The 23,361-nt window shown below is 37.2% G+C and overlaps 2 protein-coding genes and 1 long non-coding RNA gene across 5 annotated transcripts in view; 2 read left to right on the top strand and 1 right to left on the bottom strand.

Annotated features, from left to right (window-relative positions):
• The window catches only part of LOC108674302 (phosphatidylinositol 4-phosphate 3-kinase C2 domain-containing subunit alpha), a 49,947-nt gene extending 38,645 nt beyond the window's left edge, over positions 1–11,302 (top strand). The window contains exons 18-25 of the mRNA XM_047885791.1: positions 1,745–1,897; positions 2,871–3,000; positions 3,975–4,438; positions 6,300–6,443; positions 7,272–7,591; positions 8,554–8,756; positions 9,571–9,812; positions 10,420–11,302. Of these exons, the coding sequence (XP_047741747.1) occupies positions 1,745–1,897; positions 2,871–3,000; positions 3,975–4,438; positions 6,300–6,443; positions 7,272–7,591; positions 8,554–8,756; positions 9,571–9,812; positions 10,420–10,626 (1,863 nt within the window). The 3' untranslated portion in view covers positions 10,627–11,302. The remainder of the gene's footprint in view (positions 1–1,744; positions 1,898–2,870; positions 3,001–3,974; positions 4,439–6,299; positions 6,444–7,271; positions 7,592–8,553; positions 8,757–9,570; positions 9,813–10,419) is intronic.
• Positions 11,303–13,634: 2,332 nt separating this feature from the next.
• On the top strand, positions 13,635–14,701 carry LOC108674315. 3 transcript variants are annotated; one of them, XR_007157327.1, is made up of 2 exons: positions 13,635–14,546; positions 14,652–14,701. It is a non-coding gene; the product is annotated as an uncharacterized LOC108674315 (long non-coding RNA). The 3 variants fall into 3 exon arrangements; XR_007157328.1 differs by having other exon boundaries at positions 13,635–14,560; XR_001931035.2 differs by lacking the exon at positions 13,635–14,546 and adding an exon at positions 14,559–14,582.
• Positions 14,702–21,834: 7,133 nt separating this feature from the next.
• LOC108674300 (basement membrane-specific heparan sulfate proteoglycan core protein) overlaps positions 21,835–23,361 on the bottom strand; it is a 218,311-nt gene continuing 216,784 nt past the window's right edge. Inside the window, exon 96 of the mRNA XM_047885790.1 lies at positions 21,835–22,235. Coding sequence (XP_047741746.1) covers positions 22,232–22,235 — 4 coding nt within the window. The 3' untranslated portion in view covers positions 21,835–22,231. The remainder of the gene's footprint in view (positions 22,236–23,361) is intronic.

The raw sequence follows: 23,361 nt of genomic DNA, 5'->3' as shown, positions 1-23,361 counted from the left end.
ACATTTGTCATATAGTCACATTTACCTACCATACATTCACATTTCCCATACATTCACATTTGCCGTACATTCACATCAGATATACATTCACATTTCCCATACATTCACATTTACCATACATTCACATTTACCATACATTCACATTTACCATACATTCACATTTACCATACATTCACTCCATACATTCACATTTCCCATACATTCACATTTCCCATACATTCGCATTTCCCATACATTCGCATCAGCTATACCGTACATTCACATTTCCCAATCGTCGTCTGAATGGCTTTAAGTGAAATTTATGCGTCAATTCTTACGTAAGAATCGAAGGTACGAATGCAATGTTTCTTCTCATCGTACAGTGCATTGGAAACAAATTCTTTTCAATAACTCATTTCATCTGATGTTTTTTTATACGTCATCTATTGGACAATTATTAATGTAAGTTCAGGCTTCCGAAGCAAAATTGAATAATTCTATCAATCCATTGAACATAATTAAATCATGATTTGTATACTACAGGAATCTTTATTTTGTATTTAGCCCGCCCCGAGAGTTCCTTAATTAAGTTCATCATGATAAATACAACACCTATTCTGTTCCACAATAGTTCTTGAACAAAGGGCAGCGAGACAAATGAACTACATTGATGTAATGTTGGACATAGATTTGGTTTCGAAAGCTCTTATAAGCAGTTTCATGAAGATTGTCAGCGTGTAAAGCTGTCTTCTTGCCACAGTTTCATGAGCAGTTTCACAAAGTCTTATGAGCAGTTTCATGGAGAATGTCAGCTTGTAAAGAAGGCTTCTTGCCTCAGTTTCATGAGCAGTTTCACAAAGTTTCACGAGCAGTTTCACGATGAATATCAGCTTGTAAAGCAGTCTTCTTGTAACAGTTTCACAAAGAATATCAGCGTGTAAAGAAGGCTTCCTGTAACAGTTTCATGAAGAATGTCAGCGTGTAAAGAAGGCTTCCTGTAACAGCTTCATGAAGAATGTCAGCTTGTAAAGAAGGTTTCTTGCCACAGTTTTATGAGCAGTTTCATGGAGAATGTCAGCTTGTAAAGAAGGCTTCTTGTAACAGTTTTATGAGCAGTTTCATGAAGAATATCAGTGTGTAAAGAAGGCTTCTTGCAACAGTTTCATGTAGAAAGTCAGCTTGTAAAGAAGTCTTCTTGTAACAGTTTTATGAGCAGTTTCATGAAGAATATCAGCTTGTAAAGAAGGCTTCTTGTAACAGTTTTATGAGCAGTTTCATGAAGAAAAAGAAGGCTTCTTGCAACAGTTTCATGTAGAAAGTCAGCTTGTAAAGAAGTCTTCTTGTAACAGTTTTATGAGCAGTTTCATGAAGAATATCAGCTTGTAAAGAGTGCTTCTTTTAACAATTTCATGAGTAGTTTCACAAAGTTTTATGAGCAGTTTCATGGAGAATGTCAGCTTGTAAAGAAGGCTTCTTGCCACAGTTTCATGAATAAAATCCCCTTATAAAGGCTTCTTGTAACAGTTTTATGAGCAGTTTCATAAATAATATGACCTTATAAATAAGACTTCATGTAACAGAACCGTTGTACGTCGCTGCCGTTGTCGCCGTCCCTCGCAGTGTCGTGCCTAGAGGTTCAGTTCTGCTCGTACTACAACAGCTTCACCATCCCCCTGCGTCTTGTTATCTTGTAACAATGTATTGTCTTGTTATCTTGTAACAATGTATTGTCTTGTTATCTTGTAACAATGTATTCCTATAACAGAACCGCTGTACGTCGCTGCCGTTGTCACCGTCCCTCGCAGTGTCGTGCCTAGAGGTTCAGTTCTGCTCGTACTACAACAGCTTCACCATCCCCCTGCGTCTTGCCTTCAGGAGCGTCGAGCCTGGCACCAGCAACATCCACGCTATATTTAAGGTAGTGCTCTTCATCCACGCCATATTTAAGGTAAAGCTCTTCATCCACGCCATATTTAAGGTAGTGCTCTTCATCCACGCCATATTTAAGGTAAAGCGCTTCATCCACGCTATATTTAAGGTGTGTAGTGTCATCCACGCTATATTTAAGGTAAAGCGCTTCATCCACGCTATATTTAAGGTGTGTAGTGTCATCCACGCTATATTTAAGGTAAAACGCTTCATCCACGTTATATTTAAGGTAATACTCTTCATCCACGTTATATTTAAGGTGTGTAGTGTGTCTCATCCATGCCATATTTAAGGTGGGTAATGTCGTCCACGCTATATTTAAGGTGTGTTGGGTCCTCAAACAAGCCATATTTAAGGTGTGTAGTGTGCTTCATCCACGCCATATTTAAGGTGTGTAGTGTGCTTCATCCACGCCATATTTAAGGTGTGTGGTGTGCTTCATCCACGTTGATTCGATAAAGAAATCTAAAAAAATATATGTAGTATAATTCATTTTACTCCAGATTTTTGCCATTAACCATGATGATGAGCAGTATTAAGTATGTAAGAATTTTTAAGTATTAAGTTCTTACAATTTATGGAACCAAATGGTGACGTAGATAAAATGAATGAATTTTTAAATATTAAGTTCTTAAAATGAATGGAAACAAATGGTGACGTGCATAAAATGAATGAATTTTAAGTATTAAGTTCTTAAACTTTAATATTGAGTTCTTAAAATTAATGGAAACTAATGGTGACGAGGATAAATTGAACGAATTTTAAGTATTAAGCTCTTAAACTTTAATGGTGACGTACATAAATCGTAATCTTTAATGGAAACAAATGGTGACGTCCATGAAATGAATTAAAATAAAATGAATGAATATAAAAATGAATGAATGTAAAATGAATGAATATCAAATGAATGAACATGAAATGAATATACATGAATGAATACAAAAATAATTGTATGTGGTCAGGTTGGAGACGACCTGAGACAAGACATGCTGGTCATCCAGATGATCAGACTCATGGACAGACTGTGGCTGAAGGCAGGACTTGATCTCAAGATCGTCACCTTCAACGTCGTGCCTACGGGGTACCGGTCTGGTGAGAGACATGGCCTGAAGTTATGTAAATATTGCCTAAAGTATTTCAGAATTACGAACAATGATCAACCTTGTCAACTGTTTCATATGGCAAGTTAAGTAAATATTACCTAAACTAATTCAGAGAAAAATGATGAACTTTGTTTCTGTTTAACTATTTAGGTGAGAGACATGGCGAGAAGTTATCTTAATATTACCTAAACTATTCGAGAGAAAAATGATAAACTTTGTTTCGGTTTAACTGTTTAGTATCTGAACGATCTGGTGAGAGAAATGGCAAGAAGTTACCTAAATATTACCCAAATTAATCCAGAGTTGGGAGAAATGATCAATCGATCAATCTTGTTTCGGTTTAACTGTTAAATATGGTAAGAAGTTACGAAAACATTACCTAAACTAATTCGGATTTAGGAAAAATGATCAACCTTGTTAACTGTTTAACTGTTTAGTATGGCAAGAAGTTACGTAAATATTACCTAAACTAATCCAGAGTTGCGAAAACTATTCAGAGTTGGTGAGAGACATGGCGAGAAGTTATGTAAATATTATCTAAGCAAATTCAGAGGAACTGATGAACCTTGTTTCTGTTTAACTGTTTAGTATCTGAACGATCTGGCGAGAGAAATGGCAAGAAATTCGTAAATATTACCCAAATTAATACAGAGTTGGAAAAAATGATCAACTTTGTTTCGGTTTAGCTGATTAATCTGAAGAAATCATTTAGTACCTATTTGCTTACTTACGTCTCATTACCTTGGTTATGTAAATATTACCCAAACTATTTCAAAGTTGGGAAAAATGATCAACTTTGTTTCTGTTTAACTGATAAATCTGAAAAAAAATCATTTAGTATTTGTTTAGTTACGTTACATTACCTTGGATTCGTTACTGTAACAAAGACTAGTTATACGAACAAAATAATAAAGATAAAGAAAATAAAAAAGAAAATAATAAAGATAATATAATATTTCCCAGGTATCATCGAGCTTGTGAAAGAAGCAGAAACACTTCGGAAGATCCAGACGGAGTACGGCGTAACAGGCGTGTTCAAAGACCGACCTATAGCCGAGTGGCTTGCAAAACAAAACACGTCTGCTTTGGAATACCAGCGAGCTGTTGAAAACTTTACTGCATCTTGTGCTGGATACTGTGTTGCTACGTACATCTTAGGCATTTGTGACAGACATAACGATAATATTATGCTCAAAACAACCGGTCATCTTTTCCATATCGACTTTGGAAAGTTTTTGGGCGATGCACAAAAGTTCGGTAACATCAAAAGAGATCGAACGCCCTTCGTGCTCACAGCCGACATGGCCTATGTCATCAATGGGGGTGACAAACCTTCTGACAAGTTCCACAGATTTGTTGATCTTTGTTGTCAAGCTTTCAACATTATACGCACCAACGGACACTTGCTGCTCTATCTCTTTGCCCTGGTGAGTTTTTTTTTTTAGAAACCTGTTGTAATTTTGTCCAATTTTTTTGGGGGTGACAAACCTTCTGACAAGTTCCACAGATTTGTTGATCTTTGTTGTCAAGCTTTCAACATTATTCGCACCAACGGACACTTGTTGCTCTATCTCTTTGCCCTGGTGAGTTTTTTTTTTGAAACCTGTTGTAATTTTGTCCAATTTTTTTGGGGGTGACAAACCTTCTGACAAGTTCCACAGATTTGTGGATCTTTGCTGTCAAGCTTTTAACATTATTCGCACCAACGGACACTTGTTGCTCTATCTCTTTGACCTGGTGAGTTTTTTTTTTTTTTTTTGAAACCTGTTGTAATTTTGTCCAATTTTTTGGGGTGACAAACCTTCTGAAAAATTCCACAGATTTGTTGATCTTTGCTGCCAAGCTTTCAACATTATTCGTACCAACGGACACTTGTTGCTCTATCTCTTTGCCCTGGTGAGTTTTTTTTTTTTAGAAACCTGTTGTAATTTTGTCCAATTTCTTGTGATAAGATTAACATTATTAGTACCAACGGCCAATTGTTGCTCTATCTCTTTGCCCTGGTGAGTTTTTTTTTTAAACCTGTTGTAATTTTGTCCAATTTTTTGTGATGTGACAAACCTTCTGACAAGTTCCACAGATTTGTTGATCTTTGCTGTCAAGCGTTTAACATTATTCGCACCAACGGACACTTGTTGCTCTATCTCTTTGCCCTGGTGAGTTTTTTGAAACATGTAATTGTGTCCACTATTCATTATTTTTGTAATGAGATTTTATGTTTTGATTTCGAATTCCGTAGTTTTGAAACCTGTAAATGTGTCCAGTTTATTTTTGTAATGAGATTTTATGTTTTGATTTCGAATTCCGTAGTTTTGAAACCTGTAAATGTGTCCAGTTTATTTTTGTAATGAGATTTTATGTTTTGATTTCGAATTCCGTAGTTTTTAAAGTATAAAATTGTGTCCAGTATTTTTGTAATGAGATTTTATGTTTTCTTTCGAATTCCATAGTTTTTTAAAGTATTATCAAAGAGAATGAATCAACTTCGAATAATTTTTATGACTCTGGGTCAACTTGAATTGAACTTGTGAAAATTAAATTTTAAATTAAAATTACATTGAAGGTATTTTTTTATATTATCAGTGTATTCAAGAAATCTTTAAAAATTGTATGACTGGAAAATTATTCGTAGGAGAATTTATTGGGCAAGTGTCCACTTGAAAAAAAAACACAATTGCAGAATCTGTGAACGAGCTTCCTGGAAAATGGTAGATTAATGTATAAAATGTATTATGTATTTATATATTCATGTATGAAATATATTCACGTATAAAATACATTCATGTATAAAATATATTCACGTATAAAATACATTCATGTATAAAATGTATATCTGTATAAAATTAGCAATTTACGTGTAGAGTATAAAATACATTCATCTATTAAATCTATAAATGTATAAAATTCGCAATTTCCGTTGAAATACATTCATGTATTAAATGTATAAATTATAAAATTCGCAATTTGCGTCTAGAGTCTAAAATATATTCATGTATGAAATGTATATATGTATAAAATTCGCAATTTCCGTTGAAATACATTCATGTATAAAATATTCATGTATAAAATTCACAATTCTTTTGTAGATGGCGAGCAGCGGTGTGGGAGGCGTGTCGTGGCCACCTCTGTATAAAATACATTCATCTATAAAATATATTCATGTATAAAATTCGGAATTTACTTGTAGATGGCGAGCAGCGGGGTGGGCGGCGTGTCGTGGCCACCTCTGTATAAAATACATTCATCTATAGAATATATTCATGTATAAAATTCACAATTCTTTTGTAGATGGCGAGCAGCGGTGTGGGCGGCGTGTCGTGGGGCTCTGTGATGTTCGTGCAGAAGGCGCTACAGCAGGACCACAGCCCGCAAGAAGCTGGCGCCTTCTTTGCCAGGATGATACAAGATTCTCTTAAGTCTTGGTTCACTCAGGTACTTAAGTTAAGCACTTGCAGTCTTGGTAAATTTGATGATTTTAATGACTCAGGTATACTTGAGTTTCACTCTTGCAGGCTTATGAAATTGAATTCTTTTTTAGCCTTTTAATTAATGAGTGCAAATGTAGTACTCAGGTATACTTAAGTTCCACTCTTGCAGTCTTATATGAAATTGAATGCTTTTAATGAATGAGTGCGAAGTGACCATGAATTTAATTTTCTTACATTTTTCACACTTACGTTCTTTTGCTACAAGTCCCATTCTTTTCTGTCCAAGAAGTGCTGACTGTCAATTAATTACTTTTTCTAAACTTTGAAAGGTAAAAACAGTGAAAGCTATTTCATCTAGATGCTTATTTTTTGCTTAGTTTATTTCTAGCGAATTTTCTCATTTATGGAAAAAAGGCGGCGCGATTGTGCTAGTCATGTCCGTCCGTCCGTCCGTAACTTCACGGACGGACGGACGAGAAAATGCGCCCTCTGTCACTTACTGCAGTGAGTACTGAGTTATATATTTTTGTGCGTTTCCGATTTTTTACGACTGTCAGTTTCAGTCTAGGACCGAACTTTTTCTGAACAGAATTTTGTGTTATGAACTGACGATGGAGCTGGACTCCGAAACGTTTTCTCTTATGAAGACATGGTGAATTTTTGTATATTTTCTTTGCTTTTAAATTCCTGTTTTACGACCTACTCCTTAATTTTTATTGCGTGCCTTATCTCAGGATACCGTAAGACGGCCGGGCCGTAGGGGACGGCAGTGATATATTTTTCTTTTTGGTGCGTTTCCGATTTTGTACGACCTACTCCATGTTGCCTGCAGGTGAACTTCTTCATCCACAACCTGGCACAACTCCGGTACTCCGTGAACGATCCGAGCAGCCCTGAAGTGGTAGACCCAGGGTGTGGACAGTTGTTGTCATTTATACCTCGCATCTACACCATGGCAGACGATGGTCGTATCGGCCGAGTGTCTGTGTACAATTTCCAGAAACGTTACGACCCAAACAAGTTCTACGTCTACATCTTGAGAGTGGACAGACTCAACCATAGGGAACCTTCGTACCTCTTCCGATCCTGGAAGGAGTTCACTGAGTTCCATGCGCGGCTTTGTCTGCTCTTCCCTTTTGTGCCACTACACAGGTATTTATTTATTTCATCACAATGATAGGATATCACGCATGTCTCTGCTATATTTGTGAGATGTCTCTGCTATATTTGTGAGATGTCTCTGCTATATTTTTTAGATCCTTATTACTTGATATTGGTGCCAGGGACCAATGCCTGCTGTTCCCGTTTGTGCCGCTCCACAGGTATTGATTTCATCACATGATCGGATATCACTAATTTTTTAATAACGCATGTCTCTGCTGTATTTGTGATTGGATTTTTGCATGCTATTGGTGCCAGTTACCTACTTATATTTTCGGTAAACATTGTGCCAGTTACCTACTTGATATTGGTGCCAGTTACCTACTTGGTATATTTTCGGTAAACATTGGTTCCAGTTACCTACTTATATTTTCGGTAAACATTGGTGCCAGTTACCTACTTGATATTGGCGCCAGTTACCTACTTGATATTGGTGCCAGTTACCTACTTGATATTGGTGTCAGTTACCTACTTGATCTTGGTGCCAGTTACCTACTTGATATTGGTGCCATTTATCTACTTGATAATGGTGCCAGTTACCTACTTGATATTGGCGCCAGTTACCTACTTGATATTGGTGCTAGTTACCTACTTGATATTGGTGCCAGTTACCTACTTGATATTGGTGCCAGTTGCCTACTTGATATTGGTGCCAGTTACCTACTTGATATTGGTGCCAGTTACCTACTTATATTCTCGGCAAACATTGGTCCCAGTTACCTACTTGATAAAGGTCCCAGTTACCTACTTATATTTTCGGTAATCATTGGTCCCAGTTACCTACTTGATAAAGGTCCCAGTTACCTACTTATATTTTCGGTAAACATTGGTGCCACGCAGTTACCTACTCGATATCGGTTCCAGTTACCTACTTACTGTATATTTTCGGTAAACATTGGTGCCAGTTACCTACTTGATATTGGTGCCACTTATATTTCCGGTAAACATTACAGCCTGCCCCGCGGAGTGCTGATGGGTCGGTCAGAAGTGAGTGTTGTCACTCGTCGCCGCATGACGTGCATCGAAAATTTTCTGAAGCAACTTTTCTCCCTGGAAGACGAGGTCGCTCATTCAGACATCGTCTACACGTTCTTGCACCCGCTACTCCGGGACCAGGAAGACACCGACATCCATATCACCAAACTAAAGAAGCCTGGTGAATGTCTAAAATATTGGATTTCAGTTGAATACCTATTTGGTTCTAGAACATATCACCAAACTGAAGAAGCCTGGTGAACTATTGGACTACATTTAAACAGATTTAAACTATTGGATTACATTTAAACGCCTATTTGGGTCTCGAATTGGCAAGAAGCCTGGTGAATGTCTAAACTATTGAATTACTGTTAAACACATCCATATCACCAAACTAAAGAAGCCTGGTGAATGTATAAACTATTGGATTACTGTTAAACACATCCATATCACAAACTAAAGAAGCCTGGTGAATGTCTAAACTATTGGATTACATTTGAACACCTATTTAGTTCTCGAATTGGCAAGAAGCCTGGTGAATGTCTAATTGTCTAGACTATTGGATTACAGTTAAATACCTATTTGGTTCTAGAACATATCACCAAACTAAAGAAGCCTGGTGAATGTCTAATTGTCTAGACTATTGGATTATAGTTAAACACCTATTTGGTTCTAGAACATATCACCAAACTAAAGAAGCCTGGTGGATGTCTAAACTATTGGATTACTGTTAAACACCTAATTGGTCAGCAGGTATCAAATGCCATAGTTGTTTCTCTGAATGAATTGAAGTAGGGTGGATTAAATCTCCATTTACATCACATAGCTCTTGTTGATTAAATAGTTAATTTCCCCTTGAGAATCAATTGTTAGTTATTTCTATAAATGTATTGAAGTAGGGTGCATTAGATCTCCATTTATAGAATATAGATCCTGTTAATTAAATATTTATTTTTCACTTAGTAGTTTTTCTTGACATGAATTGTTCATGGCAGAGATTTCGCTGGCTCCATTGGACGACCCGAGCAGCATAGGACGTGGTCAAGTCAAAGTGAACTTGCAGTACCAGCGAGGCCAGCTACAGATAATGGTTCAGTTCGCTCGCAAACTTGCTCTTCTTGGTACCATTGAACCTTCTCCCTACGCCAAGCTCTACCTACTACCAGATCCAGCCAAGCTCACCAAGCGTAAAACGAGAGTCTGTAAAAAGACATGTCATCCCACCTTCATGGAACAGGTGCTATACGTTACTTTATTCCGTTTGAAAAAGCCGTACTTGATGCCTAACATTTTGTTCAAGAAGGTTTTTATTCGTGCTGTTCAAAGAACTTGGCAAAATTGATGTCTAATGAAAATATTTGTAGGGAGTTTAACCTCATGTTTTATGACCTATTAACCCTCTACCGCCGTATGTACCGCCTCCGGGACCATAACTTTCAACTTGAATTATACGTATACTATTAAGTGTAGCAACCTGAGGACGTTTGTACGCAACAGAGAACATTTTAAAGTTGTCGTACGTGGCGGCAAATTATACGTAAACTAGTGAGTGTAGCAACCTGAGGACGTTTGTACGCAACAGAGAACATTTTAAAGTTGTCGTACGTGGCGGCAACCATCAGTGTAAGTCATTTTGTGCTCACTAGCAACGCGTTATTTTTGGTTAGGCTTGTGTGACAATATTGCTTCGGGTAGGTACTCATTTCAGTCAGTGTAGGGTTAAGAGATATAGGTAGTTTTTATGAATGTTTTAAATTATTATGAAAATGCCCACCTCGCGAATATCCTAAGGTATATGAGCATTAGAATGCGAGTCAGCGTTTAATAAATGATATGCCTTGCAGATAACCTATCGCATGACCCTGGACGTGGTGCAGCAACGGACCCTGGAGATCTCCATCTGGAGTGAAGACATGCTGAGGGAAAACACCTACCTTGGCTCCTGCTACCTCCCCCTCTCTGGTCTGCAACGAGATCAAGAGATATCTGAGTGGCTCTCACTCGAACACAACATCCGAACTGCCAGAGACCATGTACTCTATTCAACGTAGTGAGCTACTTCACATAGTCTACGTCTCTCACTCGAACACAACATCCGTACTGCTGGAACACAACATCCGAACTGCCAGAGACCATGTACTCTATTCAACGTAGAGAGCTACCTACTTCACATAGTCTACGACTGTTGCTCGAACACAACATCCGTACTGCTCGAACACAACATCAGAACTGCCAGAGACCATGTACTCTATTCAACGTAGTGAGCTACTTCACATAGTCTACGACTGTTGCTCTAACACAACATCAGAACTGCCAGAGACCATGTACTCTATTCAACATAGTGAGCTACTTCACATAGTCTATGACTGTTGCTCGAACACAACATCTGTACTGCCAGAGACCATGTACTCTATTCAACGTAGAGAGATACTTCACTTAGTCTATGACTGTTGCTCGAACACAACATCCGTACTGCCAGAGACCATGTACTCTATTCTACGTAGTGAGCTACTTCACATAGTCCTATGACTGTTGCTCGAACATAATATCCGTACTGCTCGAACCCAACATCCAAACTGCCAGAGACCATGTACTCTATTCAACGTAGAGAGCTACTTCACATAGTCTATGACTTGCTCGAACACAACATCCGTACTGCCAGAGACCATGTACTCTATTCAACGTAGTGAGCTACCTACTTCACATAGTCTATGACTGTTGCTCGAACTCTCGAACACAAGATCCGAACTGCCAGAGACCATGTACTCTATTCAACGTAGTCAGCTACTTCACATAGTCTATGACTGTTGCTCGAACATAACATCCGAACTGCCAGAGACCATGTACTCTATTCAACGTAGTGAGCTACATACTTCACATAGTCTATGACTGTTGCTCTACTGTACGACTATTGCTCTACTGTATACTGTTGCTCTACTGTACAACTATTGCTCTACTGTATGACTGCTGCTCTACTGTATGACTGCTGCTCTACTGTACGAAGATCATCAACCTAAGCTGCGTTGCATAGCACACTGTCCCAGCACGATGAGCTAATGAGGCACTTATTTTTAAGTATTTGATTTCTTCTCTTTTTCTCCAGCCTAAACCTACATTGAATCCGTGCTGCTCTTTACTTAGTATGGAATTCTTCCTCTTTTGCAAAATTCAAACGGTATTATTACTCTAGTTCACTGTAATTTACCCAGTTTTTAATCATATATAGTTATATTTCAGAAAATTACGTGATCTGGAGTAATAACAATTAGCATATGTTAGTTGCTGAGTCTGTTCTGAATGACAGCGTATTCTAAAGATGCATTCCGATGAAGAAATTCTCGTGCTTATTGTCACGGTGTAATAAACGTTTATCGCCATTTGTGGCTAGTTCCTTTAACGGCCTGAGGTTCCTTTTGCCCATCTTTGTCGCATCAGTTGCCCGTAGCGTGCTGGTGTCCCACGTAAAAATTTTGTATAATATTTGTACTGCCTGTCCTGGATAATGTCTGTTTTTAGCGCATTTTCTCATTTATAGAAAAAAATGCGCTATTGTGCTCGTCATGTCCGTCCGTCTCCCGTGATTTCACGGACGGACGGACGAAAAAATGCGCTCTCTGTCATTCACTGCAGTGAGTACTGAGTTATATTTCTTATTTCTTGCCTTCTTCACGTAAGTTACACACTATCATTTCCCGCTTAAGTCTGATCTATTTTTCACAACGCATGATGGAATAATTTTTATATGATTGTTAGGTCACATTTATCTGGTAGAGCCTTTAGACCATTTGCTCTGTCTATTGTTTTCCCTGTCCTCCTTTCATTATTTTCGTTCTTTTTTGTTTCTATTTTTCTCAATACACAAGCGTCAGATGAAAGTCGTTTACTGGCACATCGACGATTCGGAGAAGTGCACGTGTAGTTTTCTCAGTGTATTGCCACCGCATAATTCTCATAAGCATAATATTAGGCGGTATTTCCAGCCTTTGGTATCCTTAGTATTTGTTTGGGCCTTAGCAGTCCCAGGCCACGATGGATCGCCGCCTCTGATTATCGTTCATCCGCCCTCATTTGGGCCACCTGATGCACGATGAAAATGCCCTCATTTGGGCCCCATTTGGGCCCCTGATGATGCCCTCATTTGGGCCACCTGATGTACGATGAAAATGCCCTCATTTGGGCCTCATTTGGGCCCCTGATGATGCCCTTATTTGGGCCTCATTTGGGCCTCTGATGATGCCCTCATTTGGGCCTCATTTGGGCCTCTGATGATGCCCTCATTTGGGCCATCTGATGCACGATGAAAATGCCCTTATTTAGGCCCCTGATGATGCCCTCATTTGGGACACCTGATGCACGATGCAAATGCCCTAATTTGGGCCTCATTTGGGCCCCTGATGATGCCCTCATTTGGGCCACCTGATGCACGATGCTGTTGCTTGCTTCTCGCCGCTAAGCCGTGATCGAAGTTATCTTTTGCCCTGAATCTGATGGTCTATAAATCCTGTACACTTGAAGTGTAAAGAAAGTTAAACCGTATTTAATATGATATAATTAACTGCTCTGCAATTCAGTGCACAACAGATTCTTTAGAAGTCTTGTGAGTATTTTTTCGATTGGCATTGCTATTTGTACCGTCATTTTGTCAAAATTTGGTATAATTGCGTTCTCACGAAATTTCACATCATTATTTGCCAACTCTGCTGGTCTAATTATTTGTTTCTTAGAATGATTTTTTAAATTATCTAGAGAATAACCGATTTTCCCTCATGTTATCAAAACTGCGTAATTCTTTCTAATATAAGGAGATCAAAACCATGAAATTGATGCGGCCGTTCTATGGCTGCAAAACACGGCCATGTTTCCCAAATTCTTCCTGAATTTGTACCAATTTGCATTCCGCTTACTATGCCTTAGCAGGGAAATAGCATGTCATTTTAATACTTGTGAAGTTGTGAAGCAAAGAGTTTCAGCTGCAGGAATAATTAATCATTAATTTATTAATGATTAATTGTTAAATTAATCATTAATTTATTTAGGCCGTCTCTTCTCCCCTAACTCTATTGCGGTCAGCGATGTCGATGAACGCGACATGTCGCCTGCGTTCTGATCCATCACAGTCTGAAGCTCGGAAAGACTTAACCTTCTTATGAAACTCGGATCTTGTCTTTCACATTTCCATTAGGTTTATAACTACTAGATTGTCTACCGTAATTGAAACTTTATTGACATTTACGAACATAGTTTCTTTTTGGATTTTCGGAGCTTCGTCGCCTTGAATGTCACGAGAATATTCGCTTTTGTGTTTGTTGCTTCAGTGTTTTGTTGGAAATACTCACTTTCAACAAAACTCTAAAACTCCTCGGTTATTTTGATGTTTTGCTTTGAATGTAAGCGTATTATTATCATTGAGCTATTGGCTCGAGATTCTCGATTTTGTATTTTTGCACGTATTTTGCTTTCATTATGTTGGGTCATTGCGAACCCGACAGTCTTGGGGAAACGTTTGTCTTTTGAAAATTTTTCTGTACATTGTTGTGGTAAACTTCGATTGAAGAATTTGTCCACGTTCAATGAGAAAAATTCAATGATAATGTTTTTCCTCTGCTATCGTTAATGAGATGTACTATTATTATTATTATTATAATTTTAATTTAGAAGCTTTAATTATATTATTTATGGATGGACCAATTTTGCTTGTAAGTTACTAGTCTTCCATCTACGAGTCAGGACCAAAATTTCTACAAACTTTGACGAACAATGAAGGCAATTGGTAAGCAACTTGAAGGTAAGAACTTGAATTGGTAAGCAACTTGTTTACGACTCTACTGCCCAGGGGTCTCCAAACTACGGCCTGTAGGATATCTCGTAGTTTAACAAAATGTGTACAAAAATGTATACGTTTTTTTCTGGTTACGCATGAACTGAAAACAGTAAACGGACGTGACCGGCCCACGAAGGTTTCAGACCGAAGGTTTCAGACCGAAGGTTTCAGAAAGCGTGACCGAAGGTTTCAGAAAGCGTGACCGAAGGTTCAGAAAGCGTGTAAGGTTTCAGAAAGCGTGAGTCGTGACCGAAGGTTTCAGAAAGCGTGACCGAAGGTTTCAGAAAGCGTGACCGAAGGTTTCAGAAAGCGTGACCGAAGGTTTCAGAAAGCGTGAGTCGTGACCGAAGGTTTCAGAAAGCGTGACCGAAGGTTTCAGAAAGCGTGACCGAAGGTTTCAGAAATCTTGCTCATGGCCTATGGTGAAAAAAGTTTGGAGGCCCCTGCTCTAAAATATCACTTCATTGCTATCTAGCTCCGGCTGATGCAAGTGCCTGGAAGTGCTGGTGCTGCTACCAAAAATAACGTTTGATCTGAATCAATTCAACGTGGAAGTTTTGCGTTGGTTTGAGGTCGAATTCACGGATTGTTTCGTTGATTCTATGCATTATTAAGTTATTAATTGAATTAAAGCACTATGCTTAAGGGTTTAGTATGATCGTCATATCATAACATGATACAAATGCGCTCTAAATTGCCTTTGATTCATCATATAGTGAATTAGATTTCAACATTTCAAGTCGACATAAATTCGTCTGCGAAGTATTCGTACTGACAATGCCTTTTTCTATTTCTTGCCGAGTGTTGTAAATTATTAAATATAGCAACTGGATTTTAATGAGAATCTGTGTAATTCTATGTATCTTTTTATAAGTTTTTGCTAGTTTTTCGACAATGTGAGCTTTATTGTTTGTATACTTTTTATATTGTGTCGCTTTAGTTTTTTTGTCATTGCTTGTCATGTTGCCGGCCTGTTATTTTTCTTTGCATGATCCTGCTTTAAACATACAACTTATTGAGTGAACCACAGCTTTTAATGCTGTGTGTGAAGTGAACGTCATCATATTTAATGCAAGTATAGAGTGGACCACAGCTCGTAATGCTGTGTGTGAAGTGAACGTCATCGTATTAATGCAAGTATAGAGTGGACCACAGCTTTTAATGCTGTGTGTGAAGTGAACGTCATCATAATATTAAATTCGATGACTGATCAGGTTAATGCAAGTATAACTCGTTCTCCATAGACCTCCAGCACGCACCCGATTAGTTGTGAACATATGGTTTAATTTACTGAAGAACTACCATCAGCAATTAAATTGGCTTGAATTTAATTTGAAAATGTGTATTTAGATACTGTCTTTAAATCATGTTAATGCAAGTATAACTCGTTTTCCATAGGCATCCAGAACGCACCCGGTTAGTTGTGAACATATGGTTTAATTTACTGAAGAACTACCATCAGCAATTAAATTGGCTTGAATTTAATTTTAAAATGTGTATTTAGATATTGTTTTTAAATTATATTAATGCAAGTATAACTCGTTCTCCATAGACCTCCAGCGAGCACCTGATTAATTGTGAACATTTGGTTTAATTTACTGAAGAACAACCATCAACAATTAAATTGACTTGAATTTAATTTTAAAATGTTAATTTAGATATCATCTTTAAATCATATTAATGCAAGTATAACTCGTTCTCCATAGACCTCCAGCACGCACCCAATTAGTTGTGAACATATGGTTTAATTTACTGAAGAATAACCATCAGCAATTAAATTGACTTGAATTTAATTTTAGAATGTGGATTAAGATATTGTGTAATAATCCAGGCAACGACTGGAAGCTAATTTGGTCTTCGAAGTTACTCCAGTGCTAAAAGGCTGGTAGCTCTTGAACGACTCCATTTATCTACACTGCATCTTTGAAGGACGCTTCCTCAATTCTTATATTCCATATGCGGTACGACAAACATGTAAGTCTCTGCGTGATGTAGTTTTGTATTTACCAAATGAGTCAAGCGAGTTCTGCAATGAAGAGAAAAACCGATTTTCTTTCATGTTATCAATACTGCGTAATTTTTTCTAACATAAGCAGCCCGTCAATTATGAAATTGATGCAGCTGTTCTATTCAATATTAATTGAATATCATTATATCAGGCTGCAGGAGATGTTAACGCCGAAAATTTTTTTCGTGTTGCTAAGTTGCTTAGAATTTCCAGTTGTTAATCTTGCTTATTTGTTTGGACACTGTTAGAAAAAACGGTGAAAAAACGGTCCCACCGGCGTCCTAGTGGCCGGTCGCCCCGTGAAAATAAATTGTTTTGCCGTTTTTATCAGATTTTTTACGGATTTCTGGTGTTAAATTGGAATAAAAACGGCGACACGGTGTTTCTTTCACGTGCCGACCGGCCACTGAAACGCCGGTAATACCGTTAACGGTCATTTTTCTAACAGTGTATTGGTGTGCAAAACTATCTGGACTGAAAGATAAGCAATAACGTACTTGATAACACCAGTTTAATTGCTTTAAGTTAAATAGTTTCAAAATTCAGTGGCTGAACTTTATGCTTTAGGAGTTGTTATGGCAATTGTCCACCACGCATTAAGTTTTATTCTATAACGTCTGTTCTTGTACGATCTTGATTTCAAATATCCAGCGAATACACTCGACGAATATTTTTATAGAAGTTAACTTCTTGTTGATGTATTACTGCACTCGCAAATTATTTTGCTATTGAATATTTATAGCTCTGTATCAATCCACATTAAATAAATGCGTTCCAAAATATGACGATCACTTATTCGTGTCCAAAATATGGCGATCACTTATTCGTGTTGTGTTACGGCTGGCTGCTTGTATACGGCTGTATATACAGCAGTTGCTCCAGAAAAGTCCTAAGAGTATCCTTTTACATTTTATCCGAATTACAGATTCCAAATAGTGAGTAAATTGAATATATTGTGGAAAGTACGACTATAACAACAATAATGTGAAAATAGCTGTCGATTTGAGATGCCATGAGGATATTGAAGCTCGTTGGCCAGTTTTATCTAGTTTCTAGAACTAGAACATTCTAGATACTTCTAGAACATTCTAAAAACTTCTAGAACATTCTAGATACTTCTAGAGCATTCTAGAAACTTCTAGAACATTCTAGAAACTTCTTGAACCTTCTAGGAGAATCTAGAAGCTAAGTAAGCAGTTTGATCTGGAAGAATTCAACTTGAAAGTTAACCCGTTCCTATTTTGCGAAAAAAAAACTGAAATGAACGGCTGATACTTCGAAAATCGTTAGTATTTATCCAAGTTTACGCATAGAACGCAGTGATTCGTAAATAGCTCATTTAGTTACATATATTTATGAACGATAACTTTACTCGTTCTTTAATTAGTATTCAGGCAAAGAGCATGAATCTAATGATGCACAAGATTAATCGAATTACTGACGACACATTTAAAATTCATTAGCTGGCAGTACAACCAAAAATTTCAATGAATCGCTGTACAGCGTTTGCGATTATGGCGATAAAAGTTGAAATTTGGATGAACTGTGAAATGATTTCCAGACGCTAATATGGTTATCATGAAACCTATTGAAGTGCAGGGGCCATACTTTCAAAACTCGCTAAGTGAACGTAAGTACTTACGCTCTATTTTCTTGTCTATGATTGGTGGATTTTGCTTGAAAGGCCGTCAATGATTGGCTGATGAACTTACGATCTCTTGACTTTTTTTAAAGTATGGCCGTTCCGTTCCAGTCCCCAAGGGAATAGAACGCAAGTTCAAAATAGGGTGAAATGAAAATGCCAACTCATGGTTTCCAGAGTTCAGCATATATTCCAACGGGAACACGAGTGTGGTTTATAATTTAAATACAGTCCCTTATCCACCTGACAGTTTTTAACAATTGAAAGGAACCTGCAACTACTTTAAATTACTTCGTGAATATTCATGAGACACAGAAATTCTTGTCAATGCAAACTCGGACGGCTTCCGAGTGTTCTCTCGCTAGCACAAACCTAAAATTCTTCCAAAGCTAAAAACGAAAAAAAATTTTGAAACGAGGCAATTTGAAATTACTGTAAAATACACACGAAATTTTGTCACTAGAACTCATGATGATTTTAAAACTTAAATCAATTATCATCAATCAATTATAAAATAATTGATTAAATCAATTATAAAATGTAATTTGGATTATAAGTCAATTATAAATCAACTATCCGTACACGTCAATGAATGCAACTCCGAAGTGTGTTTCGTAATTTGTTACGTAGGAGCGTTACGATATGAGGAGCATGCATTACACCAGGTTAAAGCATTACGATCTATCACTGTTAGAAAAAAACGGTGAAAAAACGGTCCCACCGGCATCCTAGTGGCCGGTCGCCCCGTGAAAATAAACTGTTTTGCCGTTTTTATCAGACATTTTACGGATTTCTGGTGTTAAATTGGAATAAAAACGGTGAAACGGTGTTTCTTTTCACGTGCCGACCGGCCACTGAAACGCCGGTAATACCGTTAACGGTCATTTTTCTAACAGTCTATGAAGTTGCACATACAAACGAAGTTAACTAAAGTAAATGAGACTTCCGTTCAGCTCATGGCAGTGATGAGAACAACAACTATGACTGGCGAAAACATTCATCAAGCAAGACGTCATTCATTCCTGTTTTTAATTTACACTCTTCAATATGACGGGGAATTAATCAATTTCAAATTATGGACAATTTTGTTAACGATCAAGCAATCTTAACACGTTGACTCCGAAGTGGTACATATGCGTACCACGAAATGTATTTCTCCAGGACGTAGTGGTACAGAATTCAGGTTGCCTGAACACGTGAACACGTTGACTCCGAAGTGGTACATATGCGTACCACGAAATGTATTTCTCCAGGACGTAGTGGTACATCATTCAGGTTGCCTAAAATCAGCCAAATCCGAGAACAAAAAAGGCCGATAACTCAATATATACTAGTTTATTTGTAGATTCGGCTATAAAAATTTCATTTATTTTCTTTTTGCAGTATTCAAAATTTAATTAGGAAGTACCCCTATCATAAATTTTAGCCGGCCAACACAATTGAGAAAAACTAAATCACGAAATTTATCCGGAAAAAATTACCGTGTGGCAACCCTGTTTAAAAAAAGTACAAAAAATGAAATAATAGTACAATATGAAGCAATCGTAGTCAACGTGTTAAGAAGGAACATTAAATAAATCTGACTTACAAGTCCTCTATGAACTACAGAGCAGACGTTCGCAACTCATGTCGCAATTTTCTGACCTTAACCAAAGCTCTGGTCAGTCAGATGATGAAATGTTATTAAATACACGAGAGCTTTTTTCAGTAATCATTATAACGCTAAAATCATAAATCAATACGCTTGAGTTTCCACTAATTTTAATCGGTCATCTTGAAAAAAATCTAATCTTAAACGATTTTGATTTCTGGGACTTACCGTTTCCTTGTCATTCCGAAGGTTCTATTCCATTATTTTTAATTTAAAAGGTTATTTTAATTGGTTAATATAAATAGCTACGTCGCAGAGCATGTAAACCAACGTAATTAAGCCTCATTGATGGAAAAGCTTTTAAAAATTAAAATAAAAAAAAAATGACATTCGCGTAAGTTAGCTACCACCGAATTTTTCCAGCCTTGAGATAGCGTAAAATCAAAATTCAAAAAGATAATTGTGGCAAATGAATTGTGTATGACATCGATTCTGAATAACTGGAAATGAAATGGTAAGACAAACTGTATAAATCTCTATGAAATTTAGTTTGAATTTCATAGAAATTTGAAATTTCTATAAAATTCAAGTTACACAAGGGGTAACTTTAGATTGATAGGACGAACCTGATTGAATGGAAATGAAATCGTAAGACAAACTGTATAAATTTTTATGAAATTTGTTTTGAATTTCATAAAATTTTGAAATTTCTATGAAATTCAAGTTACACAAGGGGTAACTTTAGATTGATCGGACGAACTTCTCATGCGAAATGTAGTTATTAGAAATCGTCAACATACAAACGTCCACACTAACTCAGCAGAAGCCATGGGGGCAATGAAGCCCAACATTTTAACACACAAAATAACTAAGTTATTATTTCTACTAGAGAATAGCACCACAGTCAGCGGGAACCTTTGAAAAGTTGTATTAATTTCTCTAGAAACGCTTACTCAAAACTCGTTGCGAGTTGTCCTTATGACTATGAGAAACAACCAGAGACTGGGATGGTCATGGTTGAACTAGTATATAAGGTTGACGCATGGGAAGCTCATTTTTGCGGTTGTAGTTTGTTGTTCGACTGTGACGTCACAGATCTCAGTGACGTCACGGGCATTAACCAATCACCGAAATGCGATCAAACCAGTCAACCAAATGAATGGGAATGACGGGATTGTTTGCGTTTCTCGATCTCAGTGACGTCACGGGCATTAACCAATCACCGAAATGCGTTTAAACCAGTCAACCAATCCGTCATGGGAATGACGGGATTGTTTACGTTTCTCGATCTACGTGACGTAAACAAGAAAGATGAACTGAAAGACGAAAATCATCGTGGGTCAACCTTATTATTCAACCATGAGATGGTGTGGATGTGAAGCTCATCCTCTATACGTACGCACCAGAAATATCGACTTCATTCCTACTGTGAATATATTCTGGTCATAAAAAGAATGTGAGCACCAAAAAATATTGTAAAATAATTTAGTTTACAGCTGAAGTTACTTAACGAAACCGGTGAGACGAACGTCATTGGGGAAAACAAGGTGAAAATTGAAAAAAATTGCAAAGTTTGCAGCGTGTGAGTCAGGTTTGACGCAACATTGGAAGGAAGAGCTGTGGGACTAGGATCTGAACGCATTATTGCATTTCTTACACGTACGTATTATTGCATTTTTCGCACGTACGTATTATTGCATTTTTCGCACGTACGTATTTTAGCATTTCTCACACGTACGTTTTATTGAATTTTTTACACGTACGTATTACTGCATTTCTCACACGTACGTATTACTGCATTAATTACACGTACGTATTATTGCATTTCTCACACGTACGTACGTATTATACAAAACTTCTAATTAAATCCGGCGCTAACGACCAACAAGAAGCCAAAAGATACAGCTCAAGGCACGTGTAACTTTCTTAATGGCTAACTTCAAAAAGCTTCCTTTTTTAATGGCAACTATTACGGCCAATAATTAATATTACAATAAAATTTTCAAATACAAACAATACAGTAAAACCTCAGAGCAGCGACATCTCCTGATCAAGCATCGAAAAACAGTTGCAGATTATGAAATAATGGGAATCGTAGAATTAGGTTCATTTCCTTAAAATATTGGAAGCCATTTAGCGAAGACATAGTTAGAAAAGCCAAAAAGCTTGGAAGAACACGTAAATGAACACGTATATCATCACAACAGTTAAGCATTAATGACAAAGTTAATGTACATATTTCAAAACCTCGGAGAATCAATGAAAGAAAAATTCTCAAATAAAAATTTTGAATTTTTTTCGAACAATGAAAGAAAAGTTCTCAAATAAATTTTTTTTTCGAATATCAGCATGATTTCCGTCCTCATCTAGCAATAATATTCCGGATTACAAATCGATGGTATCGAGAATTTGAGTGTTAAAAAACAGAATTTAGTATCGAGAATTTAGTGTGTTTTTTTATCGAGTTTATTTCAGTGTTAAAAAACATAGCGTCGTCGGCTGCCGAGACTTGCGCAGCCGGAACTTGTTCGTTGGTTGCGCTCTGAACTTCGCTGGTCGTAAGATGCCATTGAAGGCTGATGCTCACACGATCCTTAACTGTAATAATAGTTAAATATATTAGCTGCAGCTTCATGGCAAAGAGCCCTAACATACAACGTAGAGATATTTTATCGAAAATTAATAATATTATGTCATTCTCAGTTAATGGCGAGGCAACACGCAACCGTAACCAACAGGGTAAAATTTTTGTAATACCAATTGAATTACAGTATATCAAAATATTTATTAATTTATCGGAAAATCTAACATAAAAATAATTGTTGCTTCTTGTAGGATGCATACAAAAACAATGCCTTATAAATTACTGAAGTATTGTTCGGCAAAAACTGACTTACGAAAATGAGACAGCGGCGCTTTTGAACAAACTTGAAAGTTTTCTAGCAAAGGCTCGAAAATGTTTGCCGTAATTACTTCATAATCCAAATCGATGATAGCTGACATATTCTTAATAAATTAGCATGCAAGTTTAAAGGAAAAAACATCTACTGAGAAGAGCAATATTTCAATTAATTGACAAGACTACCTTCTCACTTGCCTGCGATCTCGTTACGCACATATTTCGGTTAGACAAAGGAACGCATGGCTACCATTGAAAACTGTATATATACTATAAATGCATAAGTATTGTGTCACCATCGTCTCAGAGTTAATAAATGGAATGATATTATATGAGGCGAGATTTTTCAGGATAGGATCCAAGTGAGCAGTCAGCTAGCTGATGGAATTGCGATTTAAAAAATATTAATCTAGACCCACATCAATTATATGAAATGATCTTGATGTACGTTGATGAATAGAAGCTTGACCAGCAGCTATAAAGGCTCAGAGTCCACACAAATATGTCAACCTACGTAAGCACACGTAACAGGTGAGCGAGGTGTTGTGTTATGACGAGTAAATAAATAGTATGTTCATGTATATATGGTATCTGAATTGGAAATAGCGTCGAGAAATTCAAGCCTCATTCGAAGTGTTTTGATTTGAATTTACATAAAATAAATTTAAAGAAGACAAGGCATTAACATAACATGTAGACAGACTATAAGAAACAAAGCCAACAGGTTATTACAGATAGAGCAATATCAGGGAGCCAAGCATGAAAAAATATAACTCAGTACTCACTGCAGTGAGTGACAGAGAGCGCATTTTCTCGTCGACGAAA

This window comes from Hyalella azteca, unplaced genomic scaffold (assembly GCF_000764305.2).
Source record: "Hyalella azteca isolate HAZT.00-mixed unplaced genomic scaffold, Hazt_2.0.2 contig3122, whole genome shotgun sequence".
NCBI classification, from domain to species: domain Eukaryota; kingdom Metazoa; phylum Arthropoda; class Malacostraca; order Amphipoda; family Hyalellidae; genus Hyalella; species Hyalella azteca.
This window is presented reverse-complemented; position numbering and strand designations above follow the sequence as displayed.